Source organism: Agelaius tricolor, unplaced genomic scaffold, assembly GCF_023055355.1.
Source record: "Agelaius tricolor isolate 1412-34295 unplaced genomic scaffold, bAgeTri1.0.p SCAF_5, whole genome shotgun sequence".
Classification (NCBI taxonomy): domain Eukaryota; kingdom Metazoa; phylum Chordata; class Aves; order Passeriformes; family Icteridae; genus Agelaius; species Agelaius tricolor.
This window is the reverse complement of record NW_027269265.1, coordinates 49,013,412-49,033,501: the sequence shown is the minus strand read 5'-3', so window position 1 is coordinate 49,033,501 and position 20,090 is coordinate 49,013,412. Positions and strand designations below refer to the sequence as shown.

Here is a 20,090-nt window from a genome sequence, read left to right as displayed (position 1 = left end):
AAAATGAAACAATACCTTTTTGTTCTGAATTTTTAAACTTGTTTTTATGGCACCTGCGAGTTTCCTGAGGCAGAAGCCTAGACAATCTACATTTGAGAGCTGCTGCTCGCTGCAGTGTGAAAGTACATTATTGAACCAACAAGCAGTGTGTAAGCTTTTCTCCAGGCCACCGGAGGGCAGCATTTCCATGAAAAACAGGACTTCGACATCTTTTAGTATATACATTCCTTTTTCCCCCCTAAACTCTCACATCTAACTCTTTCTCAGTTCAGGTAGAGAGCATCATTTCACACCGCAACAGTTGAAATCAATGAACTGAATTCCTAGCCAGTGAAAATTCATCAGTCTTGCTGGCAGTTGACACAGTATACTGGGATTATTACAGCAAGTACGAGCTCATGGTTTGAGTTTGGATGCTCAAAGATGCATTTTTATGGGAAAAAAACCTTTTGTTTATATGGCAAGGCATCCCTATGTATGGACTAAAGTTCAGGATGAAGAGCATCACAGAGCAAAGCATTTATACAACAGCTTGTAAAGGGAGACCCATTCTCCATCCAGGGCACGTAATGCTCTCATTACAGATCTAATGGCATGGATGCAAGGGGGTTCATGTGTCACACGTGTTCCTTTGTATGGGACAGGTCACACTCACATCTCTTTGTTCCATTTGGAAAGGAAGCGGGTATGTGCTAGGCACTCGTGCTCGAGGCTCTCAAAGGCTGTCCTCTGCAGAACTACACACTTGAAACAGCTTGCAGTTGAAAGCCAGCTGCACAAAATGTAGTCCCAAACATGCCTTTCAAAAGCTTCACAGATGCCAATTACATTAAGCGATAAGAAAAAAAGCAACGAAGTAATGTGCCTAATTAACAAAGCTAGAGATGGAGCCAGCCACTTGGTTTGAAGTACTTCCAAGAGAGATGTTAAATGCAATGGTCAGGGCAACTCTGGAAGAAATAAATTAACATGCTGGGTTAATATTTCAAGCTCTGTGGGAGTAAAAACTGTGTGTGGTAAGGGGAAACAAAGGTAAAAATATCACAGGGTGCTATTCTGTTTGTTTGTTTGCCAAGGACACTTTAGCTTTTGCCATTTATTATTCTTCATGGTACGCTTGAAATTATGCAAGAAGACATAAAAGTGTCAGCATTGCATCACTGGCCTTCCTAAATTTATCTTTCACCCACCTGTTAAATCTCAGCTCAAGGTCAAGAGAAAAACCATTTTAAGTGAACGCACTATGAGATAGACACATTCATGAAAAATATCTTAGTAGGGTTCTTTTATCTTTAGTACTATCTGCAGCCACAGCTTAAAAGATTCCCCACTCTATAGGACAACAGTGGAGTTTTTTTCTGGTCCTCATAAATAAGAACTGACTGACAGCTGCCTGGTTCCAAATCTTAGATACCTGTTGTTAGGAAAGCTCAGACCATCACAAACTCTCAAGTTCCAGCAAGTAGTGTAGCTTGAATCCATTCCAGTACTTATCTGTTGGCAGCTGTTTCCATCTGCTCCTTCTTGAACCCTTCTGCTGACTCCCTAGGGAAGAGCAGGAAGATTGTCACGCAATGAACTCACTTGTTGTGAGCTGGCTGCTCGTGTTTTACCCCAGTCTGTCATCTCACCTCATCTGCTCTCTGGCCTTTTTTTGCCATGAGAATTCTGAGTTCTGCTCTGCACCTAAGGGGGAAAAGAAACCCCAAACCAACCATTCCTCAAATTATTCCTTCTTTTAAGTACAAATAATTATTATGAACAAGAGATACAGAAAAGATTGATCAGATCACTTAGTCCTCACAGCTGAATCCCACAGGGATTCCTGCATGTATGTTTTGCAGCTAGAAGTGTCTGACATACCTTCACTTTGTGATGAGGGAAGGCAAATGCCCTTCAAGCACTCCATGACCATTACCTGCAGCCTTTTTTTGTTTGGTTCTGTGGTAAAACACAAAATGGAGAAAGAGAAAAAAAAATCAAAAATAACATTTCCTATTTTAGACATCAGTGTTTATGTTTTCTAGACTTGCAGCTGAGCCTTTAGGCACTTTGGTTGACTGAGCAAATGTCTATGCACATTGACACCCCTCTCTTAATTTGTCCCATTACTATTTTATGTACTTGGTAACTTGATATCTACACTCACATTAATTACCCAGACTAAGCAAAAGATTTTATTTTTTCTTAACCAAGATAATTAGTTTGATATTTTCATCTTTGAAAGTTTTAATTTATACTTTGGTATATTTTCTCTAGCCTGATTTCCAATTGGACCAAACCCCCTCAAATCTCTTGGGCATTCAAAACTTTCAGGTGTACCTGAAAATGCAAAATGTTGTTCAGAGACATCTTTTTTTTTCAATCCCAAAGTACCTGAAAGTACACCCCTAAATATAAGCAGCATTCTGCAGATGCTATTCAGCCTAGGGTTCAGAGAGGAGAAATAATCAATAAGAGAAGCAATACAACAGAATATGGAAACAAAGCTGAAGAAGATTCCATTAGTAACAAATGCAATCATCTGGATTTTGCCCTAGCCAGAATTATACATATTTGTGGGTATATTGGTCAAAATACCTCCTAAGAGCTTTACAGGCATAAACTCAGGAAAATAGAGTAATTTCTCTGACTTGCCATGTCACCTTTTCTGTGGAGCACTGTCCTTTGCAGCATGCATCTGTCTGCTTGGATTATGCAGTGATCAAACTGGGCCACACAAGCACAGCACCACCTCAGCACGGAGACCTTTCTATACAATGAAGGCTTCTGAAGGGGCTTGGCATGATAAAGCAATTAAGAAACATCTTTGCCCACATCCTGAATTACTACCACACAATCAACCACTTCCTCCACTTTTTAACAGGCAGAATAAGCTGGAGAACAGTTTCAGAAGAAACAGTGGAAACCTATTGTATTTTTTATCACAGTTGGAAAATTTTCAAAGAAAAAAAGGGCTTTATTATAGATTTGAGAACTGGACCCTCCTTTTTTCTCACTGCTCCATAGGAAAGCCAATAAATATGCTATTGTAGACTGTCTTAGGATGAGAATCCATCCTAGAAGAACAGAAAGGTCCAAGTTTGCATGAGAATTAAGACCCAACTCTGATTTCTTGCAGGCCACCTCTGAATATCTTGTCCCACTGTGATCCCTCTCTGCTCCCTCATTATTTCCCAATTCCTCCTACTGCTGGGCTACCTAGAGGCAAAGACTACAACTGCCAAACCTGGCAGAACGCACAGATGAATCAGACGGAATCAGTAAACAATGACTAAAAGTGCAGCGTCACAGGAACAAGCGTATCACTGTGCCTCAAGTTAAATCATTTAAATACAAACCTGCTGCAAATCTTAACAGGAATTCCAGCCACAGTCTGGAGGGCTGGTATAATCCTATTGCACTGGGATTCCTACAGAAGTCTTCCCCAGGTCCTGGAAACCTGGTAGAGCATGTTCCTGCTTCCTGGAGTGCAGAGATCATTCATTACAGTGTGTCCCAGAAGGGAAAGGCAGAGGACAAGCTAATAGAGGTGCCATCCCTTTACTATTGCCTTTCTTCTAGCTCTCAACACTTCATTTAACTGGAACAAAAGGTTGCTGTCAATGCTAAGGCATAGGCCCAGGCATGGGACTGGATAAGGAAATCTTCATTTCCAGCAGCTGGTCCAAGCTTTGGGACAGAAAGTGGATTTTGCTTTCCATTTACTCACATTTATATTGTATAAATCCTGGCTTTTGACAAAAGAAATGCAGCAGATTTCATCCTTAGTGCCAATTATTTAACTAGCATCACTGGAACTATTATACTTTATATCTCTTCATATGCAGCATTCAAATAATTACTTCAACAGGATTAAATGTCATATTTCATGGGACTGGCTGTGTAAATATTTACAAAGCTAGAGAACAGAAAAGACATCTCAGAGTTATTGATTCATGTCAAATATTGAGAAGCTGGGTTAATCAAGGGATTTAAGCAATGCTTTAAACCTTTGAGTCAGCATTGTTGAGATTTATTTAAACTACTCTTACCTTTCAACATCTAAAGTTTTACAAATCGTTTATAACAATAAAGACTTACAGGCCATTTTCCCATCTGTTTGTCCAAGGACATTTCAGTTACTGTTGTGAACTCAGTAGGCTGAAGAAGTAATAACAGCTCTGAAAAGTGAATCATTCAACAAAAATAAAGTTCTCATTGCAGTAAAAAAAAAAAAGGTAAGAAATTTTCTAATTATTTTGTGGTATTAGAGAAATAGCCAGCGGATGGGCAAGCACATACATTTCATAAAATGGAGCATATTCCATACTCCTTGGTCAGAAACAGACCCTAATTTTTTTCTGTTTTTTTGGTGATTAAATAAAAAAGATACACTTGCAGTGCTGAGAGCTGCATGCCTTTTTCAAGAAAAGACTAGCACCTCCTGTTCTGTATTCTGTATATAGTAGTTGTGAAATACATATGTCTGTATCTATGTGTTTGTGTCTGTTGCTATGTTCATGCACCTGCAAATTGGCTGAGATCTTAAAAACATAATGACAGCATTAGTAGAGTTTTGTTTTCAGAAAAGGCTGACTAGGCCAGTCTGAGAAAGTCAAGGACCTTCTAGGACCACCAAAACAAATCAACTAATAAAATAAAGCCAAGTCCCTGGCCTTTTCTGAAACTCTAGCTGTAGTGCATGGTAGGAATTAAATGGTTCCAACCTATGTGCCCTCTTTTGGCAATGTAGATTCAGAGCCCTCAGGATGACTGAGCTCAGCTCGTAGTAATGAGTTTAGATAAGGGGTTTTTTGTTATGTGCTGACAGGAAACTTCCAATTGTCAGCTCAATTTTCCTCATCACCAGCTGGATTTTTGCTGGATCACACCTAGATCAGCACGAAGAAGAGGGACAAATCCATATCCTTCCATAACACGGCATTGTAACAAAGTAGCACATTAGCTCTATGCCTAATTTCAGATGCTTAAAGCAGACTTTGCTGTGATTTAGCTCCATGATTTCTTGAGGAATAATTATTTCTGGTTTGGGGAAGATCTCATCAAAGAAAAATTCTGACACTTTTACTACAGCCTTGACTGAAGGATGTGCTCCAAAAGAAGCACGGTGCCTCACCGAGGCCAGATTTAAGGAGCTGGGGGTGATACAGACAACTCAGCAATGCTTATTGCAATTTTTTGCAATGCTTATTGCCCTTTTTGCAAGGAAGGTGCTCTTTCCCTACAGGTAAAACAGTTTGGAAATCTCCCTAGTCCTTCAGCAAGCAGCAGAACACCACTTCCACCACCTTGCCTTACTTGTGGGCACCGTCTCCATAACTGCATCTGCTCGGATCCATCTCCCATCAATTTTCAGCAAAACCAAATGGATTCAGGTGGGAGTTTCTCTTAGCTAACAGAGTGGGTAAAGACCAAAGATGATCTCTAACATGTCACAATATTACTTCCATTTTTTTCCAGAGCAACTTCCATTTATCTCACAGTTTGAGGCATACTTTCTGAAGGGTCCCAAAGGAATTTGCAAATCAAAAAGAACCTTCACTCAGAAATATCAGCCCAGTAGAAATGGATGAACAAGTGCAACTCTTCAGGCAGAGCTCAGCAAATGCTTCTCAGCTCAAACCAAAGCCATGCAACACTTGGAAAACATGAATGGGAATGAAGTACATATTCAAGCAAAACTGAAGTAATTAAGAATAATAAATTCAGCTATAAAAGTGCAGGAACAAGCATTTAGCCATAACTTCTGCTGCTCTGGTTGCTCTTATTAAAAGCATCATGACTTTGTATCATGCTTTGGGCTATACATCTCTTCAGACATGCAGCCTCTCTATGACTCCCTCAGTGAACACCAAGCACGAACCCACAATTTTTTTCTCCATTCTCATTCTTTCTATGAAAGGCTTTCATCCAATTAATGACAATTCAGAGGGGTAAATCTAGCCTTTCAGAAAAGTAATAACATCTATGCAATTGCAGCTGCTTTACTTTTAAATGATTTTCAAGGACAAAATGAGTACATTGCATGCTGAAGTCCATCACAGCTTTCCATTTGAAGACCTCAAACCAAATGATTTACAAGGGTCAGTGCTAAAAGATAGAGCAATTCACAGCATGATGTAATCTAAAACTGATAAAAAACTGCACTGAAATACTGTTGAGTTGTCATGAATTTAATACAAGAGAGTACAGGCTGAATTATAGCATTCAAGCATTGCAAAACTGGTCTTCCAACCCTGGCTGCCTTTTCTTTTGAGGTTATAACTCTTACAAATAATTCTCTCAGCCTCCTCCAGCTTTAAAACGTTTTGAAAGTACTCTCCAGTTATATTCATAGTTGTGCACAAAGTCACAGGTTCTCTCAACATTTCCTTTTCCTCTTCATATTGTTACAATGGGTCATTCTTTTTCTTTGAAAAGATACTGAGTGATGAAGTCAGAGCTAGGCTTACATTTCAGGAGTGGGAGCTTCTTCAGCAGTCACCATTGTCGGTGTCCTCCCTAGAAACCCCAGTGAAGGAAGAGGCTACAGAGGAGTGCAGAATCAAGTACTCTTGACACACTAGTAAAGCACCAAAGCATACAGCAAAGCCTCCTGATGTGCATTTCTGGGCCTATACAGCCCTGGGATTCGGATCTGTCAATCCAACGTCTTCAGCAAGAGGCAAAATATCTTCACACAATAATGAATATAATTAAATAAAATTTTAGAAAAAGGTTAAAATTTCACTTCAAATTAATGAGTTACTAAGTTTAGGAGCATTAGGGAATATATGCTCAGTCATCTCCCACATTGAGAAGAAAGCCCCTTTGGAGTTAGAAATCACTGCAGTTCTCAGCTAAAGAGGTAGAGCAGGGGGATTAACAAAAGAATAGCATGTGAACCCACTAGCTTATTTTTTTTTAGTTTGTAGACAGAATTTAGATTTCTGTCTGAAAGACAATCTACCTTTTCTTGTATATGATTGCCCTAAGGATGCTGAAGTATAGGGCAACAAAGGTGACCCCAGTACACCAGACACAGAGGGAAAAGAAGGACTAATTCTTCCCATGTCATCAGAACAGTGAGGTGACCTAACACCAGTGACAAAATTAGCAAGTGGACTCACTCTCTAACTCAGCTACACAGTAGTTAGAAAACTAAAATATATCTATGGCTAAGAGATATTTTTCCACTATCATCACTAAAACTTTTGAGTTAGAAGAACAGCTAAAATCACAGATAGACCAACAGGACTGCTCAAAGTGCACATATAGTCTCCTGACAGTAGGTGTGCCACAAGGGAGACCTTCAGAGTGACCTTTCTAAACTCTACAGCTCATTTTCCTCACTTATGCCAGATTTTGGTCAGCCCCAACTCAGCGTAGATGATTGTCAAAATCTCTCACCAGTTATTAGAATCAGTTCAGAGAAAAAAATTTATTTTCAAGATGTATGGATTTTAATGCATTTAAAAATTTTCTGGTAGCACCACCTGCAGCTGCTGCTGCTATACCATAATCCTTATCCAAACAGATTGTGAACTCTTTGGATAACCTACCAACTCTGTGCTTCCTACAGAGGTCTCCCAGCACTATTAAAGCTGGTTTAGATCTTTTTAATGTGTAAAACCTAGTAAAATTAATAATTTAACTTAAAATGACAAGTTGTATCACAGAAAAGCTAGACAACTTGGGGACTCACATATTCACCTTCATATTAAGTCCTCCTTAAAGAAATCAAATATAAACTAGATGTTTAAGGATTTAAAGATGTCAAACATAAACTAGAATAAAATCCAGTTATAATATCATTATTTTTCATGGGACTAGGAGGACAGAAGTGCTACTGTCAAGTTTGGGATTAATCATAATTCCATAGGAAATTTTGTCTGCAAATTGGAAAATTAGATTATTTCATTTGTCTACCATAATCCAAACATTTCTAATTATGAAAAATTACTTTTTTAATTAAACTAGAATTTTATATTGCTATATGGCAAGCTTAAAGCAAAACTTTGCTCAGACACAGCAGCTGCTAGGCTGTCTTAAACCTTCCATTCCATGCAAACCAACAGCCATCCATGCAGTCTTATCAACTGTGTCTAATTAAACAAATGCAAATCATGCTGCAATCTACCATGCAAAGCAAACTCTTTGTGCCTTAATACGCAGTTATTTTGTGCCATGATCCTTGTTAAATAAGGATCCTTGTTAAATAAAGATATTATTTTTGAACACTTTCCCTCTCAAGCTTCAATATCAACTTCAAACCTGATGTTATCTTTCATTTTCCACATGAAAATGATGTCTAAACTTACATTCCAATGTATATTTCTAAAAGACCTTCTATTCCAGCAGCTATCTTGCTCCAGATCTCACAAACTCCTGCTTGCCCATCAGCCTCTGATTTGGGGCCCTCTTTCATGTCTTTTGAAACATCCAACTCTTCTGATTCTACCAATGCTTCTTCATCAATTACAGCTTTAGTAACTTCAAAGAAACCTTGCAGGTCACTTAAGCATGGCCTCCCCCCCTGAGTCCATGAAAACTCTCTTTAAACAAACTTTCTACTTTTAACATGTACTCCCAGATGACTTCTAAGGTCCTGCACCACCCTCCTTCAGTTCCCCAGACAAGAAGGGAAACCCAAGCAAGAGAAGCTGCACCATATCTCTTTCATTCCCACAGTTGCCTTAGATCCCAACACTGAAATTCCTAAAGAGGAATCACTCACTGCAGGTAAGGTAACATGGAAGGCAGGAGCTAATGAGCTGGGAAAGAGTCTTTAAAGTTATGGATGGGACCAGAAGGACCCACAAGCCTAGGATTCACAGGCCCTTAACATCTTTCCTGGGTCACCTGCCCTCCACAGTCTTCATTAACTCTCAGAACCTACCCTACAGCTCTCTCCCATTGGTCCCCAGACCTATTATTATCAAAAATAGGCATTTACTATGATTTAAAAGAATTTTTGCATGTATTATTTTATGTCAGAATCAAGATCCTCTTTTCCTTTCTTAATGCCAGGCTTGGGTTCGCAGCCCTCTTTTCCCTCTGTGTCCTCTGGCTGGCAATTCTCAAGGATTTTAGATAGTGTTTCTGTACTTGTGATTCTCAGATTCTCCCTCTGTCATCAACCTTTCTGCCTCTGTTCAGTCCCAGTGCTGAAGCTGCTGTCTGGCATCTCTTTCTGGAGATTTTTTCATCAGTTTATGCTAGCTGAAGTGCAAAGTTGCCTTGATTTAGCCTCACTCTCCCATTTCTCATTCATAGCTGATACGAGTAATGTACTCCCGTTCCTGCTGTCTTCCCTCCCTTTTCCCAAGAGTCACACACAAACAGCACCAGGTCCCAGGCCTTCCTTCTACCCCACCAGCTTAAAGAGCAGTCTGTTACCATTTCCACAGACAAATCTGCTGGTTAGATATCTTTGGACTGTCTCACCACAGCTACTGCAGTTTTCTTCTCTGCATCCCAACCATGCAATGCTTTTTACAAGGAAGCTGCAGGTGACCAAACACCTCATCTCACAAACCTGAGCACACCAATTGCTCTTTGACAGCCTTCCACTTGTTCTTCCCCTGCTGTTCCCACACATCTGAATTTCTCTCATGCTTGCAAGTTCAAACTAACTGCCTTCCCCATGTCTGCCATCTTCTGTTGAGCACGGTGTTGTCCTTACCACTTGTACACTCCATCAGCATTCCCTAACCATGTCCCTTTCCATTGTATGTTTCACCAGCCTATCCCATTCATCATGACATGACTTCCCATGCTCAATTCACAAAGGCTCAGCTCTCCAGGCTTTCCTCCTGAGATGTTGGCAGCAAATAAAACAAAATACAGAACACATCTACATACCTCTCTTACTTCCTTTCCACAGAACCATCTTCTTGCTGTTCTTCAAGCTCCTTGCAAGACAGGAGCTGGGGGGGGTTCAAAACTTCCCTTGTCATTACTTGGGAATTAACGAGAATAAAAAAAGAATAGAAAACACAAATCCAAATTGCAACTTCCTACCAACATAGGCATTAGGAAAAACCCCAGGTGAACGGTAGGGAAAGATGGACAAGTGGTGTAGGTGCGTGGAACCGAGTAAAAGCACAACGTGATAGGAAGGGACAGCCCTGGGTACCCCTGCTCGTGAGGCAAGAAATTTACGCCTGGGGAGATCTTGAATTGTGCCCTTCAGCCAGTCGGGTCCAGGCAGGACGAGCACAGCCGTGACTCATGTCAATGGTGCTCCAGATTGGTCACTCCGAGCCGAGCGAGGGGCAGCCCCGGCACAGCCACCGCTCCCGAAGGGGACCCTCGGTGTGACCGCCGCGCGGTGCGGGGAGGTGAGCGGGGCGGGAGGGCGCTCTGCCTGCAGCCCGGGTCCCGGAACGGGCACCCCCGTCCCGGCGGCGGGCGCGGCCCGCGCTAGGACCCGGGCGGGAGCGGCGCCTGCGCGGCGGTGCCGGGCGGCGGGCGGGCTGCACCGAGCGGCTCGGCAGCGGCGGCGGGAGGAGCGGCGGGAGGAGCGGCGGCAGCGCCGCGGGTCCCGCCGCCCGCACCGGCAAGCGCTCGACCCGGGCCGGCCGGGCGCAGGGGCGGAGGCAGCGGGAGCGCGGCGCTGTCCCTTCAGCACCGGCGGCGCCCCCCGCCCGCCCGCAGCGCCGGGAGGGGCGCGGGCACAGCCCCGCGTTCCCCGCGGGGGTTGCAGCCAGCACCGGCGCCCCGCAGCTCCGCGCACCTGTGGACAGCGCCGGTGCCGTGATTTTTCTTCCCCCCCCCCCCCCCCTTTTCTTTTTTCCTTTTTTTTTTTTTTCCCTTGTGCTTTTGGCCACGTCCAACCAGGGAAAGGCCCTCCCCCTCCGGCACCGCAGCGCCCGCGCTCCCGGAGCATGGCCCCCCCTGCCCCTGCCCCTCCGCCGCGGCTGCAGCTGCCGCGGACCCCGAGCGTCTGACTCCAGACGGAGGCGGCGCAGCGCCGGGAGCCACCGCCACCGGCATCGCCTCGGAGCGGCCCCGGGGGAGCGGGGCTGGCCGGGGCCCCTCGCCCCCGCGGGCCCGGAGCGGGGCTCGGCTTAGGCACCGACTGCCGCCGAGCAGCCGTCCCCTGACGGGCTTGCTGCCTGCCGTGCTTGCTTGGATGAGTCTGCGACATGCCTAATAAGAGACGAGATGGGCCAGGGCGACGAGAGCGACCGCATTGTGATCAACGTGGGAGGGACTAGGCACCAGACTTACCGCAGCACCCTGCGCACCCTGCCCGGCACGCGGCTGGCCTGGATCGCTGAGCCCGATGCCCACAGCCACTTTGACTATGACCCCCGTACGGATGAGTTTTTCTTTGACCGGCACCCGGGTGTCTTCGCCCACATCCTGAATTACTACCGCACTGGCAAGCTGCACTGCCCCGCGGACGTGTGCGGGCCCCTGTATGAGGAGGAGCTGGCCTTCTGGGGTATCGATGAGACCGATGTGGAGCCCTGCTGTTGGATGACCTACCGGCAGCACCGCGACGCCGAAGAGGCTCTGGACAGCTTTGGTGGGGCTCCCCTGGATAGCAGTGCTGAGGACGGAGACATAGATGGCACCGGAGACTCTGGTGATGGTGAAGATGAGCTGGAGATGACAAAACGCCTAGCACTTAGTGACTCCCCAGATGGCAGGTCTGGGGGCTTCTGGAGACGGTGGCAGCCCCGCATCTGGGCGCTCTTTGAGGATCCCTACTCCTCCAGATATGCAAGGGTAAGCTATGCAATCAGCACCCTCATCAAAACACTCAAACCTCCCTGCGGTCCCACTTCCTCCCAGCATCACCAGGGTTCTCTCTGCTGTCAGAGCAGAGCAGCCATCCATGTGTGTGGCCATACAAAAATCACCACGTGGGGTCTATGGGGATGTAACCCACACTCTCAAGCAGGCCCCAGGCATGGGGAACTAGCAGATACCAAGGCCTGAGCCTATGTACTCAGATGTGGGCCTCCAGAGACCCTTATTTTCTAACAGGCTCCTAAAACTCCCAGCCTGGGGCAGGGTCCCGGTCATAGGCCAGAGAGGTCTCCATTACACCAGGTAATTTCCCTCTATGCATAGATTCTTACAGTCAGACATCCCCGAGTAAAGAGAGACACCTTGTCCAGCCCTCTTACAAGCTAATGGCTCTCTCCCCTTTATGAGATGGGGAAAGGATTATGGGAGAAAGCATTCCCAGCGGTACCAGGGGATTTGGAGAGTTTCAGCCTGGACTGGAAAGGGAGTCAGTGCCTTTCTCTTTTCTCATACATACCAAGTTAAATATTTATGAACATGCTTCTCTGAAAATGAGTAATTCATCTGCTCACTCTGTCTCTTTTTCCCTTGTGGGAAATGCAAAGTATTAATCAGAGGAAAGGTTTCATTCATGTAGAAGGGACACAGGGTTTGACAGGTTTCTTGCCTGCTACTGAAGGACAACTCCTCCCCTCCTGGTGCCTGCGGTTGTTTTGGAAAGGGAATGCACACTGGTGCAGTTCACAGCATAGGTATGGATAAAAATGGTCTGTAACAGTCATCCAACTGCTTTAAGTAGGCACCTCCTCATGCTATGAGAATAGTTACATTAATTAGGGGCTGATTCTGCTCCTGAAATCAAAAGTACTGAAAACATTTGCTTCAGGAACAGCAGCAGGATTAACTCCCAAGATAGTCAATTTGATAACTAGGGAAACAGATGGAGGATAGTGCCTTCATAAAGAAATTGGCTGGCATAGGCTCTACTCTTAAATGTACCTTTGTTAGAGCTTAATTTTTGCCAGAGCTCAGGAAGGATGAGTGGTGCTTTGGTGGGGGAGGGTGATCAGTGTTCCTGAGAAGGATCAAAGAAGTGAGATCAGATTAGGGAGAAAATTGGATGGATGGAGGAAAGAGAAGTGGAAATGCAAGGAGCAGGGAGAGGGGAGCTGGCTGTGTATGAATGGGTGGCAGAATAGCAGCTGCCGGAGACTTGGTCTGAGCAGAGATCTCCAGCAGGGAGACACCAGGTCTGCAAACTGAATGAATGGGGAAAGCTGGAGCAGAGCCTGGAGTTATATCTTGGTGCATTTCTAAAGATTCTTGTTCATACACCATTTGGAGACTTCCTCCCTGAACAAAGGAGCTCGTATTTAAATTAATTCCTTTAAACAGCATGGAGGATAAAGGAACAATAGAATATTTACCACAAGATGGAAAGATGATGCTGTTGCATTGCAGCTTTCAAATCCCTGATTTCTGCCAAGGGAACAAGGCTGGAGGGTATCCTTCAAAGTGCTTGGTTTCCATTAATCAAGCCCAGTGCTAGCAGGCAATCTGAATAGCAGATCTCTCTGGTACCCAGGAATCTGTTGGTAAAACATATTTCAAGTGAAAGTAATGTGCTTGTTCAAGGTTTTGGGAAATGGTTCAAAAGCCACATGGATAATATTGTCCCAATGAAAAGGATACAGAGCTTAAAACACCCTTTTTCTTGGAGGCATTATGATATTTTAGGAGAAGGACAAGAATTTATAACCAATATTAGGAGTCTTTTTGATGCACGGGCTGGAATTCTAGAAGGATATAAATTCTCTGAGGGTATTTTCATTTAGCAATAGGTGTTTTATAAAATAATTTGGCTTTGTTGGGTTTTTTTTTGAGAGAATGATGTACCATTTATTCACAATCACTTGTGCATACCTGTTAGAATCCAACTCCTGATTTACCTCTGACTTGTTCTTTCCTTAGAGGATTGTTAAGACTAGATAAATATGACTACTCTGAATATTTCATGGGTTAAATATGATTCTTTAACTTGTATCTATGGAGACATAGGCCACATGCATTAATATTTTGCATGAAGGAAGATGGCTTTCCTCATCAACACATGCACACACTGTCCATTAAGAAGACATTATAGGACACTTAACATTTCCTAATAAAAGCCATAAGTTATGGTTATGGATGTAAAAAGAGATGGGAGTTTGATTTATGCTCCTGTAACCTATCACAGACATTGCAAAAAGACCTGAAGCTCACAATAGCTAATTTATAGTAAAATAATTGATAACATTATTAACAAGTGAATGGTATATTAAGGCAATTATTGGTAGAGTCGGGCAACAAACCCACCGTTACCCCACTTCTAATTGAGTCTGCTACTTTTAGTTACAAACTGCAATTTAATTGTGCAAAAATCTAAATTCACATTGCCATTTTGTCAAAAAAAAAACAAACCACCACAAAATTTTCTCTTCCTAAAGGGAATTGGGACCTGTATTAAGGGTGGTTATTACAGACCTTTGATGTTTACATATGGCACCAAAATGCATGTCAAAATAACAGCTCAATGTAAGCATCAGTTTACATAACCATTATAGTGTTACACTTGGGCAAGTAAAAGGAATGCCGTCTCTGAATATTAAGATTAAATGAAAATCTGCATATCTGTATAAAGCAAGATTCTCTGGACTGTATCTGGTATCCTAGATCAGTGAATGTTTAGGAACTGTCTATGAAAAGCTCAGCATTTACTCAAATCCAGCCATTCTTGGAGGATTTTGATGGACACTGCTTGCAAATACAGGTACATTTGACTGTTTTGCTTCACCTCCACCTGACTCATACTAAATTACTCCTGATCTCCTTGTAGACAGCCAGGGAAGACTGGAAGTGCATTTGTGTACGTCAGGCAAAATCAGCTAACTCTGCAAATTTTGTTTATTTCTTACTTTGATTAAGCAAAGCTCCTAGTCACTAATCATTTGTCTTTGGGTGCAACATAGTCAACAGTTGCTTGTTAAAACAATAGTGGCTGATTTTAATTAATTTAAAGTTTTTTCCATGCTAATTTCTTAATAATGTAGTTCTTTCTAAAAAGAGGAAACACTTCAAAAATTGCATAATCTTCTATATCTATAATATTTGAAACAAACTGTCTTTTCTTGATTGACTGCCTTAGACATCTATCTTAGTAAGAGAAACAGGTATTACACTTCTCCTTAACCTAAAGAATCCATGTTTGGATATCAGAGGCAAAATCTTGTGCCTTGAGATCTGAACAGAGTAATAAAAGATGATGGGAAAGATCCAGGGATCCAGGAGGATTGTCAAAATCATCTGTCCAGACAGCTAAATATCACTGACCTTACCTAAACTGATGTTTCTTTGAAGCTCATTAGAACTGTCCTTTTTGCATCGTCAGACAACTTTGTAAATTTATTTTTTCTAAGTCGGCAAAAAGGGGGAAATAGAGTCAGCCAGAAAGCTATGCTAAAGCAGCAGAGAGTTACACTGTGGTAGAGTTTCTGCCCTCTGTACTTACTAGACTTCATAGGTCCCTCAGTACACAAATGTGTGAAAAATATTTTCTTGGCATCCTCTCCCCTTTATATTTATGTCTGGTCATGCTGTTCTTCCACTAGTAAAGCTCCCACTGACTGCCTGGCGAGTTTGGCCTGCAGGTATCTAACATATTTATTCCCCTTCCTCCTCCTCCTCCTCCACAGCAGGATAAGGTTGTGTTTGTGTTAATTCACATTCCTTGGGTTACTCAGTGTTTGAGAAAAGGAGCTTTCAGCTGAGATTGTGCACTACTGCTCACATTCAAATTGGAGAGTTAAGCTTTTTTAATGGACTCTTAGGAAACCTTTTGTAGTCCTTCTAAATAAGCCTTTTGACTGTTTTTTAAATAAAAGCTGCTTAGGGTCCTATGGAAAGTCCTCAACAGCTTGACTTGCAATCCTGGCATATGCTGTACCAATTTGATCTGTAAGAGGAAAAGCAAAACTCTCACTCACCCTTCCCTCATGTTTCCCCTTCACATCCTGCAGAAGAATCTGCTTTCCTCAGTGGGTGACTTTTGAAGGACAAGTTTCTGACACTGAGAAGGAGACAGGAAAAAGGACAGTGGTAAAGAGATGAGAGAAAGGTATTCCCCAGGGATTTCTTCCAGCTTTCTTTTGTACATTCAGGAGCATTTCAACCTTGCTGTGTTCATTTAAACTGATTTTTCTCTATATAAAGTACAACCTATAGGTATGAAAATGTTTATGGGATCCTAGTTCCTGAATAACCACACTGTCTTGAGGATTAGAGGCTGGGGTGATTCTGCTCGTTCCTTATCCCTGGCCAGCACAGCTTAGCTCAGGAATTGAAGCAGATCTCAAGGAGTGGAAACAGATACTCCTCATCCTTCACAAGGGGAGTTTATTCCATAGATGTGTGATGCAGGACATGCTTGGCACAGGAGCACTCCACAGACAGTGGTCTGCAGCCTCCCACCAAGCAGGAGCAGAGGGGATGAGAGCTGCCCTGCTCACTTCCCCCTACCCTCCGCAGGGACAGCTTCCAAGGGGCCCTGCTGGAGCTGCTCTCCCACCTTGAGCCTTTCTGGAAGGTGTCTCCTGCAGAGCCATATCTAATCCTGCACTGAAGCTGGCTGCAGGAATTCTCACCATATACTGTGACAATTAACGAGACAGCCTAATTTTAACTGCACGCTGCATTACAGCTCTGGAAAAATGAGAATCTTTCCACATCAAATGAGGTTTCCCTTGCACTTGTAATATAATAGAATTACAGACATCTATTAACTACCATTCTATCATTCATTATTAATATAGTTCCTAAAATTCCATTTTATTCTTATTTTCTCCCATCAAGGAACACGTTACTGCAAATCCTTATATAACCCACTAGTAAGCATGGTAGTCTTCTGTGCATCCTGACCAAAGAAACCTTTGCAATGCCAGCTAGAAAGTGTTCACTGCTCCAAGTCCCAACTAATCCCCATCAAATTGGTCACGGTGGGAGCAGGTACACAAGTAACTCCTGGGAATTGTCCATCCAAACTCAGAAGTAATATGTTTTTAAACTACCACACACACACAAAAAATTAAAAGTATCAGAACAGCCATGCAGAATCACAGTTTCACCAGTTTGTAAGATTTTCTGGGCAGACATCATATCTTCCTGTGTGCTTCTGAGCAGCTCAATCTCTTTGAAGTCACGATCTCACGGGGAGATGAGAGAGATGATGTTACCCACCTGACAATTCCATGGCTGCCTAGTACAGACTTAGCAGTTTGGATTAAAGGATTTTTTTTTAAATCTATTTTCCTATTTCCAATTTTATTTCTATTATTCTAAAACCTTAAAAAAGAACAGCATCTGTTGCCATTTTAATTCAATTTTTTTAATCTCACTTAATTTTAATGTTTCTAGGTTACAAAATTTACTTCATTTAGCCAAGACTGTGATTGTATGGATCATACCATCATATGCATACACATATATATGCCTTCCTATTGCTGCCACCTCCTACGATGCTGAGTGGGATTTCCATATGAGGAAGGACTTCAAAATTAAACCACCCCAAAATATTTCTGCAGAAGTAAACTGTGGTGCCACTGAAATCAATGTGAATTTAGCGGCCGGTTTCAGAAAGATATTTGGTCCCTTCTCTCTTCAATCCATCCCTATGTACCTTCAGTTATTTTCTTTGCCCTTCTCCTGACATTTGCTATTTTGGTTTTGGTTAGGGCAAAAAAGGCAACAAAATACTGGTAATTCTCTGTTGGTCTATCATGAGACAAAGGAGAAAAAGATCTGTGGATCAATTATAATATTTCTATTTTAGAACTGTTCACAGAAATGTGGTGTATTAGACTATACCTAGGAAAACTATTTTTCCATTTTGTTCTTCCCTTCTGCTGTGCGATCTAGCATTTAACAGTATTTGTCTTTCTTATTTGTACAAATGCATAGTGAATATTTACAGTAGTACTTTAGTAAAGTCTATACATACTGCCTTTCTCTTAACATAAGGAGAGATGTTAGCAAATCAGCAACAGAGGGCCCAGCCTTAGTGTTATTGAAACTCAGCCAAAATTACCACCAACTTCAAGGATAGAAATGAATTTTCCTGCAGTATGGTTCAGGATAACAAATTAATTGCTGTGTACTGCTTTTTTTAATAGACACGGTGCCTATTTCCATTCCAAAGCACTCAAGTGCAATAGATCTTAGCAATTTATTAGGAGCATACATATTCAAATACATGTGCTCATAATCTTTTAAAGACATGAGCATCTTTAGCACACTGCATCAAAACAGAGCTCTAATACTGACAAAGCTCATCATGATCTTATTGGCTTTTTTTACTGCAAAGGACTGTAGAATACATCCCCCTTTAAACCACATGACTTCAATTAATGTTCAACTAAATCATATCCAAGCGCTGTGTTTCGTAATAGAAAGGGCAAGCAGGGGTATTCAGATTGAAAAAATGGGCCCTAACTGATAATCAAGTGTGTGATTCTTTCTCATGCAAATATAGATGGCAAAACTGAGTTTCCATTTTGTACAAGCTTGATTTTATGAGACTTGTGTGCATTCTTGGGGTATAAGACTGAAAGAAAAGCCATTTTGAGATTTTTGCAATTGTCTTACAATTAGCTTCTCAGTTACTATATGCTGAATTTGATCTGAGGAAAGAACAGTTTAGAAGGCTGACTTGGCTTTCCCTGCTGAATACTGAATTACATAAATATGTGATTCACTCCAAATGGTACACAGAAGCGGTAGGATCGGATGAAATCAGAGAAATCCATGAATCCATGGAGAACCACCTCCTCCCCCTGGAATATAAACCAAATGCTGTCATTTCTAGAATAATTTTTACATCTCTCTCCTGTGCTCACTAAGTAACCAGATTTTGCTATCTTCACTCCTACTCCTGTAGTGATAGCTTACTCCAGGAATATCCCCATTTCCGTCAGGCTGAGAACAAGGTACCACCCAACACGGGTAAAGGTAAAAGGACCAGGCCCTAAGTGATTTTAATTTCTTTCTGATAAGATTTATAAAATGTAACAGAGGCGCTAATAAATCATGCAATAAAAATTATGAATAAATCGTGGGCCAAGGCTTTTTGCAGTGATTGCTTATGATGTAAGACCCTTTAATGACAGTAAGTTAAAATTGCATTGTAATGGCCTTTTGTAAATGCAATAAATCTCAGGTTTCAGTGCACTGCAGACAGCCAGCAACGTGTGTGCTGCACATGAGCTACCAACACAGGCACACACTGCTGGCACACACTTACGTAATTATGTTGATACTTCAGGAGCAGCAGTAAATCTCAGCACTGCTAGATTGACTGAAAAATCTTGGGTCAGGACCACTGAGGTGTTATGACTACAAGAAATAGCTTAAAATGTCATACTGGCTTTTTCCTTGGAAGCCTGGGGGAGAATGTCCCTTTTAAGAGGCAAAAAAATGGATTATTTGCTTTTAAATAGCAAAGGCAAAACCTATTGCTACTGAGTCTTATAACTTTCAGAGGCAAATACAAGTTAAGACATACATTTTCACCTGCACAGCCGAACCAAATTGATCTTCTCTTCCGAATTTTCTTGATCATCTACCCATTCACAAAAAAAATTAAAGGTACACAGAGATACATCAACAGTTACTTAATAACTATTTGTTTTGACGTTTGCCCTCAAAAATCACGTTCTTAAGTACAAAAAGATCTGGTCAGCTTGGGTTGCTTATCGTTTAACATGCCTAAGAAAATTAGCTGCAGATTTCCCTTGAAAATTCATTCCAATATCCCTGTTCTATTTATCAGCTTGGTCTTCTTGCAGTTTTCAATTGCACCAGGTCAATTGACAGGTATAGATGGTGCAGGCCAGTTCTGTGACTTATCCAGTTATAAATTAAATTAAAACCTTCAGTCAGAATGCTTCAGACTTGATAACAGACTTCAAAACAAAATGAAGAGGAAGAAAACTCTAAAATGCTGAGCACCTACAACCTCCAGCAGAAGGGAGGTCATGTCCTAGAGCAGAAAAGGACACAGGCAGGAGGTGAACAGACCATCACTAAAATCCCACCCCACTTTGTAGGGCCACAGTCCCAACTACCACTGATTTTAGTGGGATCCAACCAGAGACCCATGCAGATCTATTTCAGGTAAAATTTTTCAGGACAAGGACAATTGTGTAATTGCCACAACACACAATGCAAAAGGGCTTGCCTTCTCAGCAGCCTTTGATCTCTACTCTAAAAACACCACAACATGATCTCAGCCACATTGTGCTATTCCTGTTTCCTTT

The 20,090-nt window shown here is 42.3% G+C and overlaps 1 protein-coding gene across 7 annotated transcripts in view; it reads left to right on the top strand.

Annotated features, from left to right (window-relative positions):
- Positions 1-10,785: 10,785 nt before the first annotated feature.
- The window catches only part of KCNC1 (potassium voltage-gated channel subfamily C member 1), a 123,594-nt gene continuing 114,289 nt past the window's right edge, over positions 10,786-20,090 (top strand). For 2 of the 7 annotated variants that reach the window (XM_071427840.1, XM_071427846.1), the window contains exon 1: positions 10,792-11,721. In XM_071427840.1, coding sequence (XP_071283941.1) covers positions 11,152-11,721 — 570 coding nt within the window. In that variant the 5' untranslated portion in view covers positions 10,792-11,151. Of the gene's footprint in view, positions 11,722-20,090 lie in introns of all 7 variants that reach the window. The other 5 variants (XM_071427841.1, XM_071427843.1, XM_071427844.1 and 2 more) reach the window with 4 other exon arrangements.